The sequence below is a fragment of the Copadichromis virginalis genome, linkage group LG12, assembly GCF_057382275.1.
Source record: "Copadichromis virginalis isolate Kocher_CV1m ecotype Utaka linkage group LG12, C_Virginalis_male_GT1.1, whole genome shotgun sequence".
In the NCBI taxonomy this organism is placed as follows: domain Eukaryota; kingdom Metazoa; phylum Chordata; class Actinopteri; order Cichliformes; family Cichlidae; genus Copadichromis; species Copadichromis virginalis.
Window position 1 is genome coordinate 7,858,661 of NC_140629.1, and position 19,845 is coordinate 7,878,505.

Below are 19,845 nucleotides of genomic sequence, written 5' to 3' on the forward strand. Positions count from 1 at the left end.
GTTTTTAAGTGCCCGCTTATGTGTGTAGGTTTTAGGCTCCTGCACTACTAAAGGCAGCACAGTGTTTTCATTTTATCCCTTCACGTGTTCATTTACTGGATGTCACAGATGTGTGTGTGAAGCACCAAAATATGGCGCTATCATTTTCACCCAATCGGCTGCTCGTTTGTAACAGGTTTCAGCTGGCGTCACGGCCGTGGCGGGAACGCGCATTAGGAAAGGAAGGAGGTTGAGAGGCATCGTGATCGCGCTTATCATGTTTGGCTGCTAAGTTCCTCCGGTGTGGAGGCCGATCATTATGGGGGATCCAGGACCCCGAGACGGGATGGACCCTGACCGACCGACAGCTGCGAAGAATTCACTGAGGCGGTTCATACCGGGATAAAAATATTTTGTTGTGAGCAATCATAAACAAGCAGTCAGTGAGCTGCAGAGGAGGCGGTGTTTGCTGGGATTCAATCAGAGCCACCGTTGCGGCTGGTAGGTTAACGAGGAGAGGGGGACGTGAGGAAATTGGGAAGGCAGCACTTTTTAAACACCACGGGATCCGAAGAGCGACGATAATGGATGAATTGTTGATTAGAAGCCGGCCCGGTCAGCCCAACACAGTCGGAGCAGGGTGGGTTTATCCGGTGTGAAATCAGTCGGCTGTAATCTGTTGGCCTCTCCTCCGCCGGGCGGCGATGTCCGCGTTCTGCCTAGACCTGCAGACGTCTGCCGTGGTTTCAGCACCACTGGAGCTGGACAGCGACTGCATGGAGTCCCGGGGTAGCCCCACCGCTCAGGAGCCCGGCGGCTTTCAGGGTCATCCGCTGCGGCACGCCGGTTCCGGAGGCCTCGGGATGGCCTTGGAGGAGGAACTGGCCATGCTTACCGGGGAGCGGGGAGGTGAGGAGCAGCTGTCAGACCCAGACACGCCTGCGGTGGGGCATAACGCAGACTTGCTGTCGCTCTTTCGCCAAAAGGAAAAAGACTTGGTTTTAGCTGCTAAACTCGGCAAAGCGTTGCTGGAGAGAAACCAAGACTTGACCAAGCAATATGAGAAAATGCACAAAGATCTCAACGAGAAATTGGAGGTAATCTAAAGAAAGTACGCCTGACAAGTTTTAATTCAAGTATCGTTTTGGTTTGTGTCAAGTTTAGGCCTTGTTTGGAAACAAACTCAGCAACAAATGCTGCCTGCAGACTTGCAAGTTATGTGCTCCAAGCCTAGTTATAGTATACAGTGTAGATAGGCATGCTGCTCAGTCCAGTCTATGGCTAGAGTGACCAGCACAGCATTCACTATAAACTCATCATGTTTACAACGAAGGCTTCACAGCTGATCTTTTGTTCTTGTTGTTTTCCAAATGTTTCGAACAACCAGGCACATGGGCCGAGAAAAAACAAATCACATGAAAAAACACAGGGACTAATCCTGGCCTAGTGTATCTGCTGTACATCTGTTCATCCCTTTGATCCATATTTATCCTCAGAGAAGCTGAGCCCTAACATCTCCTTATTATTGATGTTGTTTCATTTTTTTTTGGCAGTGCTTGATGTTGTTTTGTTTTGAGTCTATGTGATACCTCTTTTTTGTGATTGCTTGATCCTAGGACCATAACAGCTGGCAGCTGCTGGTGGTGCAATGCACATCTGTCCACTGCTAACTGCAGAAAAAAGAAGCATCTTATTATCTGAACTGTCACTCCAATAGCTAGGGTCATATCTGTTCAGTGGATTCAACTGGTGTTTCCAGTCTCAACTTTTTTTTTGTTTGCTTTTTAACCACCAATACTCTAATGTGTTTGCCCAAGACAGATTTACTTTCTCAGTCCATAGAACCACCAGTATTTGTCATTGTCAAACCCCCAATAGTCTTTTTTGGTACTTGTGTTTAAAGTTAAGGGTTTTAAACATGATGACCTCTTCTTCTTGTCAACATAATGCAGCACCTGGAGCAAGAGAAGCATGAGCTGCGACGGCGTCTGGAAAGCCGGGAGGGGGAATGGGAAGGCCGGGTGGCCGAGCTGGAGACGGATGTCCAGCAGCTGCAGGGCGAGCTGGAGCGACAGCAAGTCCAGCTGAAAGAAGCTGACAGGGACAAGACCAAGGCCATCAGCGAGCTCTCAGAACAGAACCACAGACTGCTGGAGCAACTCAGTAGGGTGAGGAATGCTTCAGCCTGTGTGCTTGTGTGCATGTTTGTGCTTCAAATGTGTTGCTTCAGGCTCCCTGGGCCACCCTCAAGGAAGATTTAGTCTGGGCTTTGACTCATCAAATCACATGGTCTTAAAGCCGCTGTAAATGCCCTTCCACCCCACCTAGAAACACGACTCACAGAAATGCCAGTATGTGCATCTGTGTATCTGAATAAGTGTTTCTCTCTGGCCTGGCTTCAGGGCCAGTGAGGCCACAACTCAGTTTGCCTGGCTGGTATGACAAGTGGTCAGCCAAGTGAGGATTCATCACCCCTCAGGGTGGATCTATCTTTATTCAGCCCATCTCTCTCTGACTTCACCTGAATTATGCTAACTCATCAATATAAAAGTGTAGCTTCCAGGTCTTAAGCGGAATAATTTAGAACGATTGGACTGCACACTTATGCAATAGCACTCTGCATATTGACAGGTAATTTGAGTGCAGTTATTATGACTGGCACAGTAGAAAAGGTCTCATAGCAGATCTCCTGACAGACACATTACAGTAGATGAGCACGCAGATGTATAATATAGCAGCGATCGGGGTCACCATGAAAGCTTCAGGCTCTATCCTTGTTGGATATACTGGAAACACATTAGGTTAAACTGAGTCTGACAGCAGGTGGAGACTGACAGAAGTGAGAATGCTAATGTTTGTAGCCAGAGCTGATTAAGCCTTCCTAAGGAGCTCAGTACAACACCTCAATCTGTTCAATCAACATCAAAACAAGCAGCCTCTATTCAGACCGAGTGCACACTTAATTGCTCTATTAGAGTGTCCTTTTATTCACACTGTTCACCTCTGTGATAATTGCACCGCCACTTAATAAACAACGGTTTAATATTATTTATGTTCTGCTTGGTGGTTAAAGGTCATCGTATTTAATAACTGATGTCATAGGAATGCTGTGCTTTCACAGACCAGAATGCTGCTTGTGTTTGTGGCTAGATTTGGTGGCTTGTGGTGTGCCCTGTTCCTTTGCACATGAAATTTGATTGCCCCCTCCCAGAATTGAATTGTCATATCAGTGTAACCGTTGGTGGAGATCATGGGGGGACGGTGGAGGCCAGATCCCCCTTTCTTTGTGTCGTCTACCTTAATGCATTATCTTAAGTATGATATTTAGCAATGTAACAATATGCCCTGAATTAATGACCCCATATTCTACATGTTGAAAAAATCGACTCCCCCTCATATGCCTAACAGTGGTTTGGTCCACTTTCTGTCTCCTTTATAACTTCTTTGCTTTTTAAAAGTGACCTTTAAACAAAGGACCTGTGAAGCATCATTCGTTTCATAGATCCAGTACCTCGCTGTTGAATCAGTGTCGCTGCCATCACTTCTTACAGGCCAGCTATGTGTTAGAGTTCATGTTTATGGAGGCTGGAAATCTGTCAAGTGGTAGGGTTTTATATTTATTTCAGACAGAATTTTATGATTTTTTTTTTTTTACTCTTGAAACGCCCCTGATCCTGCTCGTCTCGCACATGAGAGAAACATACAGCACCTGTCAGGCTAGTGTTACAAAATGAAGGCTGTAAACAGAGGCATCATTGTACTGACTGGTGTCATGTAGATTTACAGTGGGTGCTGAAGCTACAATTAAAGGTGCCCCAAGGCCCCTGTACAGAACAACTGACAGGCCTGTACAGGTGCTTCGATAATGCCGTCACTACTGCCTCTGATGACGCTCAGGATTGTGCTTGTTTCCCCTCCTGGGAGAAGATATGATCTGCTCCCAGGCACATGGGAAAGGCCCAGTGCAGTTGATTTTTAACCCACAGTTTTCCCCCTCATCTTCATCAGGTTAAATCAGCTTCCTGAGCTGTTTTGCTCCAACACCACGATCGCATTGCAATCAAAGGGCGATGCTGGACAAGTCAGTTACTGTGGATTGCAGCAAAAGTAGGCACTTAGAATAATTAAACTGGATTTAATTTCACTGAAATCCTGGCATGGGAAACTTTGAAGATATTCCCAGAAGTGGTCTGTGTTGTGTTTTGAGGAGGACAGCAGATCTTGTGGTCTCAGGGAAATTCACGAGAACAAATTGACTGCATCGATCCAGATCTCATGATTCAGGGTGCTGGGCAGACAGAGGAAGACCTACTGGTTAGTAAAAATAATGAGGTCAGCCACAGTGCTCCCACCATCTCACTTTCTTCTTTCTTCTTTGCGTCTTTCTTCTTTTTCTTTCTCTTTCTGTCTGGGCTCATTACTAAGCAATGGCCTGTGACTAAGTAATATTAGCTGTTTACATGTCTGGATGAATGGAGGGAATGTAAGGCTACCCCGAGGAAACTGTGCAGTAGTAAAGCCACAGAAGGCCTTTCATTTTCATCTGACCTGTTTCTTGTAATGGTTAAATTTGCTAGTGAAACAGATTCATAATAAAAGTAGATCTATATGTTGTCCTATTAACCCTGTTAAATAAGTTGGCTAAGTGATAACTAGCTTGTCACTGTTGCGTAAGTTGTGACATCGAGCACAGTAACTAATGGACTCTTCTACTGGAATTGATGGTGGGATTTGATCACTGTGCTGGTGACAAGCAAGACAGTTCCTTAATAGGCCTAAATGGGCCTGCGTGTTTTTGGTTTTTTGTAGTGCTTTAAATTGCATTTGTGAGCTGTTACTTTACTTATTGCACTATTTGTTATGATGAGACAGAGTTTTTCCTCAGAAATATACTGTGCAGTATTGTGGTCACTTAATGTCAAAGAGAAAGTTACATGTTACAGCAGGGCTGGTCATCCAGTTCTAAAGGTCTAATAACACACACAGGTTCAGTACATACTTCTTATAAGGAAGCACAGTATGTCTCTTGACTATCAGTAAGCTGCAAACTGTCCTTGTGACTTATCATAGAGCTGAAATTTCCAGTACCATCAGTAGATAGTCAGGTCATAGTATTCCCAAAGCCTCCACCCAAACAGTGAGATCTCACCAAATACCCCCCCCCCTCCCGAACAAACAAACAAACAAACAAACAAACAAACAAACAAACAAACAAACAAACAAAAAACAAACAAATAAAAATCCAAGAAATAATATTTTCCTGGTCGTCAATGCACTAAATGCGTTATGTTATCAAAATGTCTGAGTTTCTATATTTGATAAGCTATATTTGAACTGGCCATTCTTGTTTACATTTTACATAGCCTTGCACCTTTTCTTGCAAAAGTGTTATACATCACTGCACAAACAAGTGGACCAGACACAACGCCACGGAAAATCCAGCCTTGTCTCTAATTTAATCACAGAGATCAAAATCAGACCTGTTTGCCAATAAAGCATATATATATGGATTTACAAAATGTAGAAGCAACAAAAAAAGTAATAGAGAAATCATTAGCATTAATTATATTTGCAGGTTTATTTTAGCTTTTATTTCTCTGGTGAATCACATTAAGGTCAATTTGTGAATTGATCTCAGCTTTTTTAGAGTTATTTTCTTTAAATGCTAAATATTTCATGATTTATGCTTTTATTTATACATTTGCCCATTAAAAAGTCTGTTTATGTAAAATGGCCAGCTTTTCAGAGGAAGTAAAACCTACAGGCAAATACAAGAAAACAGTGTTGTGCTCTTTTAACAACACAGGGATCAGCTCTTAACAGGCTCTTTTCATTTGGCTCCAGTGAGATGACCTTGACAACCCAGGGCACTTCATAGGAAGTGATGTAAGTCATGGGGTAAGATACGGTCCTGAAGGGATTAGCTATAATCCAAGCTAATAGCCTTGCTATATGCATTAAGTCAGGAACCAAAACAACTTCAATCCATACTCTACTTAATTAATAACAGCAGCAGGTAACGCTGGTATTTGAGCAAAGAAGATCATAAAAATAGTCCCCTCCTTCATGGTTTTCTTCTGTCTGGCCACTATATTTGTGTGTATGTGTTTTGAATGAGTCCAGATCTGACTATTAATGCTATATGTTATTTCAGTGCACTCAGAGAAAATAGGCTGTCATTGATTCAGGAGGTGTGTGCTTGTTTCCGTGGGTCTGGAGTGTCAGGGCAGCCAATCTCATCGGGCTTAATCTGATCAGAGCGAACAAGCAGGAAAAGGGACCTTTCTGTAATTACATTACCACACAGGCTGGGAGAAAGCAGAGGGTGCCCTGACTCTGTCAAAAAAAAGTGTCACGCTTTATGTTTGGGGTCACTTCTACTTTCCTCAACGTTCAGAGTTCACTTATGAAACATGGACTCACCCATGAATGTTGTGTTTGATTCATTTGAGGCTGTACAGGAGGAGTCAGTGCAATTTTTTTCCTCATCACTTGCTTAAATTTACCTGTCAGGTTAGTTCAAACCTTACATTTATAAACTCCAGCCAGTGCTGCTCATCTGTCCATTCGTTTGCTGACACCATATGGAGCAGTTGCTGGAGCACCTATAAGATCTGCTGTCGCACTCACGTATTGTCACGTGGGATTTGTTATGCAACTGTTTAAGACGGAGGGTTCCTCCTTCCATGCAAGGAACGGCGCTCTGAGAAAGAGAATGCGGAAAATACCACAAGTACTGAGACCCCAAGTCGCAGCTCCGCCAATCCCACTTCTCTGCGGTTGCTATGACAACCAGAGTGACATGCAAATTGAAACCCTCTGTGTTGTTACCATGGGAATGTGCTCTACAGAATGGTACAAGGATACAGATAGTTTGATGCCAGCTTGTGTCACCCAAGACCCTTGATGCACCTGAATCGGGTCCCGCACAGAAAGCCCCAAACAGAATCAGCAGCAGTGACTCTCCTCCTCTTCCTCCTGCCACCTTTGGAAAAGCGAATGTCACGTATTTACCGGAAGTGATGTCCAGAGTAAAGAGGCTTTACAGTAACACGTCTCTCTGTTCAGCCCTACTTTGGTGCCCTGGATTCAGTCGCAGCAGTCTGATTTCTTTTCCCCCCAGTTTGTCCTGTCATGTTGATAATACTTGATCTGGAATCTGAGGAGTTTATGCACAGATTAAGTGACTGTTTGGAACTTCACGGTCGATTCTGCGGTTTGCCCAAAACGATTTCAATCTGTCAGCTTGTTGGGCCAGTGGGTCAGATGTCACATTGGCCTGCTTGTCACACTGGCTCCTGCTACCTGCCCCTGTTTTCCACTCAAAGGCAACGGCACTATGTAGTGTTCATCCAGATAAGTACATCTGGGCTTTTTGACTGAACTAAACTGATCAGACTGTCAAGTATTTGTATGTTTTCCTTTTTCCCAGCAAGTTTTTTGGAATGACATATCCCATACCTGCATTTACATTGTTTGAAAAAGGTGTCCTTTTGTGTTATTTCAGAAAACATGACTGTAGTTTGTCAACAGGTTTACAAAGAGTCAACTACATTGACTACCCAACCAACAAACACTTGTTGAACAAAATGTTAAAAGGACAATTATTACAGTCTAATTAATGACAAACTATGACAAAAAATTCTCTAGTTGAAAGAACGTGTAGATTAGAGGTATCACACATAAGGAAACACACACACACCTGAGCAGCCCTGAAATATGAATGAAACCACTCAGTTCAGGAAAGAGAAACAAGTGTTACGAGGGGGAAAAACTCCATGGAAATCACATTTAGCCGACAAAACATCCATGAATCTTTGGTGTTTGGGATATAACTTGGAGTTTTTTATCCCTCTGCTTTCCCAAGTTATATACATCCACCGTTGGTTCTTGTAAAAAGTAAAAAGAAGGTTTCCCACACCATATTTTTTTGATTCATAAAAGCTCATTCGGCTCCTTTATTACAGCATGGCACACAAAGCATGCTTGTTTTCAATTCTGTGTTCAAGTACCAGGTGCAAAGCTGACACATGAATAATTAGACCTATAAAAACTAAAGTTATTGCTCAGCCATCACTTAGTTATCACTGCTCTGCCAAGTAGTTCATGCGATTGGTTCAGTTTATCTACTTGTTGGTAGGATTACTCAAAAAGTTAAGAGATGGTGCTTGTTCAGCTTAGAAGTGATTAAACCTTTAGAGTTAGTCGGGACCTGAATCATGTTTGCAAATATATCACAAACTTATCTGGATCCAGAGATTATTCTAGACCATCAGTACCACAATGTTTTCTGAAGGAAAGCTTAACTTTCACTTTTCAACTTATTTTTACTTTTTGCCCTTCTGATGTAAACATTATTGACTTGTTCTAAAAGAATAACATATAGCAACCCCCATTTTCATTATTTAATCCAGGTCATATGCATGCAGGGAAGGATTTGATTGTCCATGAGGCGCTAAGTTCTGTAAATCAGGATTTTTTTTTAGCGCTGTGTGCTTTTGGAATTCATGATGGATTGAAGTGGATGATAAACTGATTTATTTAAAGGTAAATAGGCCTTTGCAGGTAAGCAGTAGAAACATGAGTAGTCATGGTGCTTACACTGTGTTGTTAGGTGTTGTTCAGAGTGGAGCCTCAGAAATGGTCATAATGGCAGCCTGTCCTTAGAGACTTTCCCAAAGAACACTGACACCACAAACAGTGCTGCTTTACAAACAGAAGTGAACTAAAATGGCCTGATGCATGTACAGCCCAGCTGTTGAGCCCTTTCATCTCTCTGTGAGCGCCTCAAAAAGCTGCAGCAGCGTGTAGTGCCATCTAGAGGCTTTTATTGATATCGATGCAATAAGTCATCCTCACTTTCATTCAACACTCGGTGATTAAAAGACAACAAAAATAAGGAAATATAAACTGACTTCCTGCTTCTAGTTTTTCTTTTGTTAGTCCATTTACTCAATTTTCAGTATCTCCTGAGAGAGATAAAGTATGCTTTTTAGGATTTTGCTGTTGCCATGGCAGTGATGATAATGCAAAATGTAGCTTCCTGAGTGCAGCTTTATGCTAATGATGCACAGCCTGGCTCTGTGTGGTCTGATCCCACCTGTCCAATAAGCTCTAGTGATGCACTAAGGCTGCTGCTGCTGCTTCACTGGATTGCACAAATAGCGAGCAGATCATTTCTGTTGTTTGAGGCTTTTAGCAAGGGCCATGACTTGTGGGTGAATTTGTGCTTTTAGAGAACCAGCTATTAAATGCACCATTTACCAAAACAGACTGGGGAGGGCTGATTTACAGCACGTCAGTGTCACTAACACAGTGTGAGTGCAATCTGAACAGCAATGTGTTTGAGTGTCTGCATGTGTTAGCCTCCAATGAGTCACCATGGGGGAGAAAAGACAAAAGAGTTGCAGTGCCAGTATTCTAATTTAAGTTATCAAGTTCTGCAACACGTTAACATTGATTTTTAATGCCAGTATTACCACGAACAACGCTTACATGAGCAACATTTTACAGTGCTAAATTGTATTCTTTCAAACTAAAAGCAGGCCTCTTTTAAGCTCAGTTTCTGTCCTTCCCTTTCTGTCTTTGTCCAGGCTGCAGAGGTGGAGAGGCAGCTGTCCACTCAGGTCCATTCATTACGGGATGACTTCAGGGAGAAGAGTGTGTCCACACGCCAGCACATGACACGACTAGAGACTCTACAGGCTGAGGTCAGCCTTGTGTGCATCCCGTCTACTGTATACATAACTTCATAACAAGTACAGTTGATTGAACATGCACAAAGTGAGAAAACTCCCCCTAAAGCTGACTAGAACTTCTAACAGGAACATTTATCTTAGGTACTTAAGAGTTAAAAAATCAAGGTGCCTATAGTAGAAGCAATTTAAGTCATTTCTAAGAACTGTAGGGTGGCGTCAGAACTCAAGGGAAGTTAAAGCAAGACTGTACAATTTTTTGAATAAGCTGGTCTGTTCAGATACTTCATTTTGTCCACAACCATGTAGTACACTGTTTTTGACAGGCCCAAGTCAAGTAAGGCAAGTTATACACTTACCAGAAATGTTGGATTTTGCATTTACATTTAAAACGCGTTATGCCAGTCACCACTTATCTAAAAAAAAATTTATACTGAAGATGGCGCTTTAATACGCACCAGCGCCAAACTGTGCCACATGCATGTCACATTAACATCAGTGGTTGATTTAAAAAGGAAAGAAAATCCGCATGGCTAGGCTAAGATTGCTAATCTAGACAGCTAAACTAAAATAGCTAATCTAGCTAAAATAGCTAAATAGCTAGTGTGGACATTGCCCTTGGATGCTGACGATATTCTGCTGGCTGGAAACTATCGCAAACATACACGCAGCTATTTAAATATTTCATATTTTCACTATTTCTTTACTTACAGTGCACTGCATGAAGTCATTCTTGTCAGAGATACACTCACAGGGCACTTCATTAGGTACAACTTGCTAGTTCCCTTTTGATTCAGAGCTGCTTCAATTCTTTGTGGCACAGATTCAAAATGATGCTGGGACCATTCCTCAGAGAATTTGGTCCATATTGACATCATAGCGTCACACAGTTGCAGCAGGTTTCTCAACTGCACGTTCATAATGAAAATCCTGTTCCACTGCAATCCCAATTTACTCTATTGGATTGTGATTTGGTGACAGCAAAGGTCATTTAAGTACAGCCAACCAATTTGAGATCATTTGAGTTTTGTGACATACTCTGACCTTTAATGGATGGACGTGGTCAGGAACAATACTCAAGCTTTGGCATATAATTAATACTCCATGTGTAATAGGAGTAATTCATAAAAGGGGCTAAAATGTGCCAAGAAAATATCCCCACACCATTAAACCACCAATACCAGCCTGACCTGCTGATTCATGACAGGATGGATCCATACCTTCATGTTATTTACTCTAAATTCCAACCCTACCATCCGAACGTTGCAGCAGAAATCAGGACTCATCAGACAACACTTTTCCAGTCTTGTCCAATTTTGGTGAGCCAGTGTGAATTGTAGCCTCACTTTCCTATTTTTAGTTAACAAAAGAGATACCTGGTGTGGTCTTCTGTTGCTGTAACTCATCTGCTTCAAGGTTTGACAAGCTGTAAGTCAGCGATGCCCTCATCCTTCCCTTAGCCTCAGCCTAAAGCAGCTTTCCACTGACATGGGATATCAGCAAGAAATTGCTCATTTATTGGGATTTTCCCAGTAGGGTTTTTGAAATATTTAGACCATGTAGACCAGGGAGTGTATATAAGAAAACAGCCTCTAAAGTGAAACCACTGCATGTCTCACCTGAGGCTTTACCTAGGGCTTTGTTATGAGTTACAGCACAGTCTATGGTCCATCTTTTATTTAGTTAGTATAGCGAGTTCAAACATTTAAGTGGGAGACTCGAGATGCATCATTAGTTTTAATTGTAATCGATCGCGAGGTAGGTAAGTATAAATGTTGCTGTTTATCTGACATCCGGTCCCCTCACTTTGCTTGCCTAATGATGATGACTTTAAAGAGTCAGTATGCCATTATCTTGCAATTACCACCTGTAGCCACAGTGTCCACTTGTTCAATAAAAGTCACAGTCATGCTTTAAAGTCTCCACTAATGATAAAAAGAAAAAGAAAAGTCTTTCTTCCCTTAATAAATTATTTTTTTCTCAGGGGATGATCATCACTTTGAACTCGAGGCACTTGTGTGATTTCTTTCCTTTCTTCTTTATCTTTTTCGCCTTTCTCACCATTTCCCATTCCCCTCACCCTCCTTCCTTCTTGGTTGGAGCAGCAAGGGCTAGAAGTGAGTGGTTCCCCTGCACCGTCTCTCAGCCTGACTGCATGCTGCATGTGACACACTGTAAAACAGCAGGAACAGCGAAGGCGCTGATATTTGTTTTGATTTTTGCAATTGCCTGTCATGTGTCTTGATGATGGGGCAAAGTGCTGACTCTTTTCACCTTTATAGTATGTAATATGTTATGTGTGCAGCATTTTTGCCGATCCCTGTTTCCGAGGCCAAGCTTGGATACTTTTTTTTTTGTTTTTATCAGAGCATGAGCTGTGTTGTGATGTCAGTTGTGCCATATCTGAATGGATATGTCCTCTACGTCAGTGCTGTAAGAGTTCAGGTTGTTCCGCAGCTTCTCTTCAAAGCCAGGGAGAAAACACCCAGACTGCAGAGCTTGTGCTATAATTGGGAGAAAAGGCTCCTGCTCTATATTTAGAGATACTGCAATGTCTGGGTGCTCCCCCTATTCCAATGCTTTGCCTTTATATGACATGTTCTTGATGACTAATGGCTTTTTGGCCTGTTAGGGTGAAAGCAGAGACTACCCAAAATATCCAGAACCTGATCACGTAGATGCACATGTGCCAGTAAAAACAACTGTTCTGCATGAAAGCTCCCTGTGCTGCGAAGTAGGTTATCAGATGTAGGTCAGAAGCAGGAGGGATAAAAAATGAGCAGAGCTGATGTTTGTTTAATGGGCAAAGCTGCTCAGGCAGCTGCAAGGGAAGACAATTCATGAAGTCTATCTTGTGTCTTCAATATAAGGCCATTACACAGGCACGGTAAGCAGTACACTGCTAGGAAACTTTGTGTAGATGCTAAAGCATCACCAAAACATTCCTGAAGACGAGGGTGGCGACCAATGCAGACACCCGTGCTAGGCAACGAACATTCTTTAGGCCAGTGGGAGTGCTTTTAATCTTGTGTAAGAGCCCAGCTTCCCTCACAGGCAGGGAAAAAACAATATGCAGCCTTTAATCAGGTCCATAGCTGCCCATTTGTTTGCGATCGACCAGGAAATCTGAGCAATCCTTGGATTCTAAATGTAACGCCTGCTTCCCACAGCGCAGGGTCTAACTGTCACTGTTTGAAATGCTAGATTAAGATGCTGTCAGAACGGAAGATGGAGTCGGAGCACCGAGTGCACGCCATGCTCGAGGAGAACGAGTTGCTGCAGAATACTGTGGATGAGCTCCGGGAGAGGACGCTGGTGCTGGAGAAGCAGTGTCACGAGAAGGACCTCCAGGTACGGACACATAAATGAAGCTTCGGGGAATAATTGCTACCTTAGTAGATAGTGTACATTATTCCTATTATCATTATTACAAATGATTAGAGTGGTTTTAGATTATTTTACTTTCCCTTATTTTCATTCATATCTAGCTATTACAGTAGTGGTATTGTATATACACTATTACATCAGTGTATAAACAAGTAATCCCTGTGAGTTTTTATGTGCATAGCCAACCCGAAAAAAGTTACTTAAAAGAAGGAGAAAGGGAGGTAAAACTTGTTTCAGACAGTGGAGGCGCTGATGAACTCCACTAAGGTTCAGTATTGCATAAATAACAATGATTTTGAACTATCTATCATCCAGAGCTACTCTAATATAGCCCAAGTATAAACATATAGAGTTGGAAATGAGATGAATGCCACTGTTAAGTCTTAGTTAACTCCTTTCTCGTGTCCAGTTGCGGCAGAGCCAGCTGGAGCTGCTGGAGGTTCAGGTGTCCCACAGGCAGCTGGCCGCTAGGTTGGAGGAGCTGACGGAGGAGCACAGCCTCCAAACTCTTACCCCCCATCCTTCCAGCCTGCTGTGTGAGATAGAGCAAAGTATGGAGCAGGAGGAGCAGGAGCAGGAGAGGGAGCAGGTAGCGATGTTTATGACTGCCTGATCGTATCCACAGTCAGTTTGTTTAAACTCGCTGTGAGCATCAGGAGTGTTGGTGACTAATAATCTAAACTATCTTGTCTTGTTGATCAATCAGCTACGTCTTCAGCTATGGGAGGCCTACTGTGAAGTTCGCTCACTTTGCTCTCATCTGCGGGGAAACGATGTCACGGATTCAGCGCTGTCCACTGACTCCTCCATGGACGAGTCCTCTGAGACTTCCTCAGCCAAGGATGTGCCTACTGGGAGCCTCCACACCAGCTTGCTAGAGCTACGGAGGCTCACTCAGAATCTGCTGGATGGCAATGAGTCTACGGTAATGAGCAACACGCTGGCAGTCAGCATTGTTGCTGTTAGACTAATATTAGGTGTTACTTGAAAAAGTGAGATAATGACTAATTTTGGACTACTAGTAATTTTTGGCGATTGAATTATTTCAAAAGAAGAACTATTTATGTAGTACTGTACACAGCAATACAGCAGCTTATTTTCTGTGTGACAAAAGTCTTGAGCCACTGCTTGTTCTCATCAATAGTTCTCCAGGCTTTTCAGAGGAATACTTCTTTTGTTTGCTAAGCCACCTAACACTGACCTGTGAATCATTCAAGCATAAGAAAGGTACACAAGGAAGGAACAACAGACAAAGAAATCCATTTTAAATTTTATCTTTAGGCCCTTTGGTGCTAGCAGTCTGTCACAGAAACATTTGTTATAACTATTAGATGAAACTTGGCACTTGGTGTGCAGTGTGTCCTAAAAAAATCTGAGGAAACTGGATAAGTGGAAGTGGTGGGCCTAAGCCAGCTGTGTCCAACTCCAGGCCTCAAGGGCCGGTGTCCTGCAGGTTTTAGATAGCACCCTGGGTCAACATACCTGAATCAAATGATTAGTTCATTACCAGGAGAACTTCAAAACATGTTGAGGAGGTAATTTAGCCATTTAAATCAGCTGTGTTGGATCAAGGACACATCTAAAACCTGCAGGACACCGGGCCTTGAGGCCTGGAGTTGGACACCCCTGGCCTAAGCTATCTGCAGAAGTTGGGCAGTATCCCAGAGTCACATCCTTCAGAAACAGGAAAGACCTGACACAGGACCTGAGAAGCCCCATCAGAAATGGTCTCAGTTGAAGGGTAGCTGTCAGGAAGCCATACTTAGGGACGGGAAACAGTCTTATGGAGTCATGAATCTAAATTTGAAGTATTTGGTTCAAATTATCATCAGTATGTATGGAGGAGGCCAGGAGACAGGTACACTGAATGTCTACAGACTTTCCCACTACTCTGTTTTTATTTTAAACAGGCAATGCTCACCTCACTTTGTCTTTACAATATGTAATGCATATTTTTAGCATTAAAGAAATCATCGTCACTTTACACATGAGTTCCTTTCTCATAAAGCCGATACTGTCCACGGTAAGTCTTTGTTGTAACGTGTGTGCTTTGTGTGCAAAGGGCTCACGGCGTAGTGATGAGGAGGCTCTGGAGGAGCAGGTGAGGAAACTGGGAGAAGAGTTGCGGGAAGTCAGAGAGCTGTATGAGACGGAGCAGGACAAAACACGCGGCAATGAAGAGGAGCTGCTGCAGCTGCACAACCAGGTAAAACAACCATGTGTGTGCATCATGTATGTGCATGTCAGTCAGAGATTTAGATAATAAATGTAGCTGAAGTCAAGATCCTTTCCTGTCTTTCTGGGGTAATAACGCTGCATTAAGGAGTTTCTCATGTATAACACTGTGATGACATATTGCAGCAGATGTAGTCCTCACCCTGTCGCGCATCAGTTTGAATTTGATGCATGCTTTTTCTAATGTGGGACATTGCTTCAACCTTGTTCAACCTTCTCTCTGCCAGGACAGCTCACGCTCTCCTGTGGGTTTAAAATGCCGTCTTGCATGATTTAAATGACACAAGCTGCTCACGCACTCCATCCTCTGCCGAACTAGGTCAAACAAATATCTCGCCCATGAGCACCATGTTGTCTAACTTTGCCATTAAACCGTGCACCCTGAATACATGGCCTCAATCTCACAGGGATGTTTCATTCGCATTCACTCTGCATGATCCACAGGTGGCGCTGCTCTCTGTAGAGATGCGCTCTCTCCGAGAAGAGAACGAGCGAATGAGGACAATGGCTGATGTTCGAGAACCCAGCGAGCAGCTCCAGAGTGCGATCAGAGACCGAGACGATGCCATAGCTAAGTAAGACTGCGCGATTTCACAACTAGCTTAGTCCTTTATCACTACTTCAACAGGTGTATGCACGGGTTTAGTAAGTTCATTTTGCTGTTGAAAAGATTACAAGTTTTATCTTTTTACTGTATTTACATTAAATTTATGCCTCAGTTCATCAAACAGTGCGACAGCGCTTGAATTTTTTTCAAGTTATAATATAATGAAATATTTTCAGCCATCATTTCAGATCTTAATCATATGTTTGATAACTGAATTATCAAGTCTGTTAATCCCTAACCCTAAACCTTATTATTCTAGAGTCTAGATAGATGGAAAAAACAGTTCTAGAGCAGCTGTCCCCAACCCCCGGGCCACAGATCGGTACCGGTCCGTGAGTCGTTTGGTACCGGGCCGCGAGAGTTGAGGCTCAGGTGTGAAATTTATGGTTTTCAGGGTTTTTAATCTTCTTTTTTTTTAATCGTTAACTCAGTTTTCCTGGGTCTTTTCCATGTATTATAAATAAATCTTCTTTTTTTTTTTTTTATACCTACTGGTGCCGTGTTTTTGTTTTTTTTCCCACGACACCTTAAAGGCAGGTCTGTGAAAATATTGTTGGACATAAACCGGCCCGTGGCGCAAAAAATGTTGGGGACCGCTGTTCTAGACCATAATGTCATGATCTAGAACTGTGACATACATGCTGACAAAGTGCTCTTATCCATCTAAAATCTGCTGCTTGTGCAAGTACAAATTGATACAGCATATATTCAACATAACTGTGAGGTTTGCTGCAAGAAGTCAACTTATTCTGTCACTGAGTAATGACTGATTTGTGTGGCAAAGTGCCAGAGCTGACTTTGTGCATGGCCTTCATTCATATTGTTGTGTGTGTGTGTCTGTGTGTGTGTCTTGCAGGAAGAAAGCAGTAGAAATGGAGCTGGCCAAATGTAAAATAGACATCATGTCTCTGAACAGCCAGCTGTTGGACGCCATCCAGCAGAAGCTCAATTTGTCGCAGCAGCTGGAGGCTTGGCAGGTGGGTCAAAGGCTATATTCAGCATTTTTTTTTTTTTTTTGGAACAGCTCATTTTAAAAACATAAGTTACGTAAATGCCAACGCAATAAAAGATGAAGTGCGACTAAATTAGGTTTGGACAACTTTAAATACACTTATACATGAATAAAATGCATCTAGCTGCTAGAACAGTTTGTCCTTCCCCCCCTGTTTTCGCTGTAGCTTGTGTCAGTCTGTTACCTTAAAGCCACTCACAGCATCTGTGTATTCAAACTGAGCTACTCACTTTACTGCGGAGGGAGAGTGTCAGTTTCTCGTCTGTGATGGACAAAAGTAAAGGAACATTACAGTGCTGTGTAAAAGTCTTGAGCCAATATTTATTTATTTTTTGCTTCTAAGGAGCCAGAATTTCTGGTAATTTTTTAAAGTGGTCTCAAGGAAAAGTTCTCCAGGATTTCTGAGTCTTTTAAAGGTTTTAACACTCAGCCATGAAACAGTCAAGCATAAAAAAAAAAGCACCTTACTCAAGGGAGGAACCAGTGATATCTTCAAATAACAGACAACCTGGTGAAGACTGAATTTTAAATGTTATCTTTAGGAACTTTGCAACTTGCAGTCTGTTGCAACCCTCCTTTAATATTCAGGCTATCAGAAAGTCATGTCCTTAAGATATCAGAAAAACATCCAGCAAAGACCTGACACAGAACCTGAGGGATCCGGCATCTGGCCCTTCAGTTGAGTCATCTACTGTTTGATGAAGTGTTGTATGGGTGGAGGGTGGCTGTCAAGAAACCATTCTTACAGAAGGGAAACAGGGAGAAAAGACTCTGGTAAATTACACAAGAACTGGACTGAAAATAAGTGGCAACAGGTCTTATTGAGTGATGAATCCAAATTTGAAATTTTTGGTCCAATTCATTATCAATAGACAACTTAAAGAAATTGGAAGATTTAGATTTTGTGTGACATTTTGAACAGTTCAAGTTGTGTTGAAGAATAAAGTCAGTGATAACAAATATTGACTTTCAAGATTGTGTTTCAATAAATTTCTACCCCCACCCACAAGGGGTGACTCAACACTTTTACACAGTACTGTATTAGACTTTTTGCTTGAACATATTGTGTGTGTGTGTGTGTTCCCTCCCCATCCCCTTTATCTGTAACAAGCTGCTCTTTCCTCTCTCTCCTCCCTACCCACAGTTTGCCTCCTCAGGGCTCTTTACTGTTTGGCTCTTGTGGTTTCTGATCTAGTGGCCTTTCTCAGCTTCTGTACCACCCCTTCTCCCCTGTGGTACCCACCCCCCCTCCTGCCTTAGAGGTGAGCCCGGGCAGTGCCATCTCGCCGTTTTACCTCGCACCAACTAAACCAGCCACCGCTGAGCCATTCCATGCCAAGAGAAATGCCCATTTCAGCTCTTTTTTTCCCTCCCCATCTGAAACCATTAGCCAGCACAGAGAACCATCTAAACCCACCACCTCCTCTCTTACCACCTGTTTGTGTCCTCTCTGCTTTCACTTGCATATGCCGGTCCACTGGTCAGCTTACCTGTTGAGAGAACACCCCTTTCAGAAGTGCAGATCACTTCATCAATTCACATATTTGAATTGTGTATGGTTATATTTATGCTACTGTATGTCGGTGACATTAGCGGATAAATTATATTATGGTTGTTGTTTTTTCCAGGTACCGAGTGTAAGTCTCAGTCTGACATCACAATTGGTTCCCACTTTATTAAACAGCTTGTTACTGCCCTCTGGTGGCTTTATACCTCAACAACAACAACAACAACAACCAAGAATGAATCTGGCATCAGATTCAAAGTGTTTGGTGCAGTTCAGAACAGTGGACTCTTACACAATGTGCCAAAATTATGCTTGTTTTATTCTTTTTTTTTTTTTCAATCCTTTACTTTGTTTAGTGAATTACTGAATAATTTTAAACTCCCATGCCTCTCAAAAATGATTTAAATAATGTATTCTGAGGGGAAACTATAATAATACAATAGAATAATCCTTTAATTGTCCCACAAGGGGAACTTTGGTTGTATCAGCAGCAAAACAAAAAACACACATATACAAAAAAGAACAGGACACAGAACAGAAACATCTACCACAGGTGAAAGGTAATGGTGGTGTTTCTATAATTACTATCCAACAGGTAACTTGTTCAGTGGGTCCAATGTTTCCAGAAGTGCTTGTAACATCTCACCGCACGCCCTCTCCGCATGACCTTTCCTTCTTGTCATTCACTCATTTACCTTTCTGCTTTTAGGATGATATGCACAGAGTGATTGACCAGCAGCTGATGGACAAGCACCAGGACGAGTGGCGCGCAGCCCCTACATCTCTGTCGGGGTCGTCCGTAACCCACAGGGGTCAGTCCTCAAGAAGAGCTCAGCGTATCTCCGACCGGGACAAGAGACTTTTCTCTTTTTTCAAAAAGAACTGAACCCTATCATGCTGGCCCTGAGCACAGCCGACAGACGCAGACGGACGAGGTGCAGGACAAGGAGGGTAGTGACATCACAATACAGGGGGTAAAAACACAGCCAAAGACAGGCAGTGGCACATGCACACTGAGGTTTTTTTATTTTATTTGGGGGGTGGGGGGTGTCATTTTGCACTTTATCTGTCCCATTATTATTCCCCTAGTGATTAATTGGTGACTGCTGACAGTGAGTGAAATGTTGAGAACTTCCCCAGAGGCTTTGGCTTAAGGCCCCTCAAATAGAAAGCTATTGATCTTACAGAGCATGAACAGGGTCATCAAATGTACCTCCAGAAGGGGAGGTTTCCTTGTAGTGCCTAAAACTATCTCTACTACCCCACTGCCAACTCTGTAGAGAAAGAAGACTATTTATTAACTCTTACTGTATGCATCCCAGTTAGCAGGCCAAGGAGTCTGGGGAAAGACAGGCAGATACGTGGGACCAAGCAGGATCACGAAGAAAAGATGAGGATAGTTGGAGAAAGCTATAAGTCTATA

At 42.7% G+C, this 19,845-nt stretch overlaps 1 protein-coding gene across 2 annotated transcripts; it reads left to right on the top strand.

Moving 5' to 3' along the window:
* The first annotated feature begins 254 nt into the window (after positions 1-254).
* Positions 255-19,463, top strand: bicdl1 (BICD family like cargo adaptor 1). Of its 2 annotated transcripts, XM_085474581.1 has the most exons (12): positions 255-1,076; positions 1,932-2,147; positions 9,573-9,689; positions 11,780-11,791; positions 12,879-13,025; positions 13,471-13,650; positions 13,768-13,986; positions 15,124-15,267; positions 15,741-15,871; positions 16,760-16,880; positions 18,124-18,177; positions 19,132-19,463. In XM_085474581.1, exons 1-12 carry the CDS (start codon positions 684-686, stop codon positions 19,306-19,308), a joined length of 1,911 nt encoding a protein of 636 aa, XP_085330707.1. In that variant the 5' UTR covers positions 255-683; the 3' UTR covers positions 19,309-19,463. The 2 variants fall into 2 exon arrangements, with proteins under 2 accessions (XP_085330707.1, XP_085330708.1); XM_085474582.1 differs by lacking the exon at positions 18,124-18,177.
* Positions 19,464-19,845: the final 382 nt, after the last annotated feature.

Bases quoted from the DNA above. Each gene is read 5' to 3' on its own strand.
- bicdl1 (XM_085474581.1), top strand. From the start codon at position 684: ATGTCCGCGTTCTGCCTAGACCTGCAGACGTCTGCCGTGGTTTCAGCA. The intron at 2,148-9,572 runs GTGAGGAATGCT...GTCTTTGTCCAG, and splicing joins TGCTGGAGCAACTCAGTAGG to GCTGCAGAGGTGGAGAGGCA. The intron at 15,268-15,740 runs GTAAAACAACCA...CATGATCCACAG, and splicing joins TGCTGCAGCTGCACAACCAG to GTGGCGCTGCTCTCTGTAGA.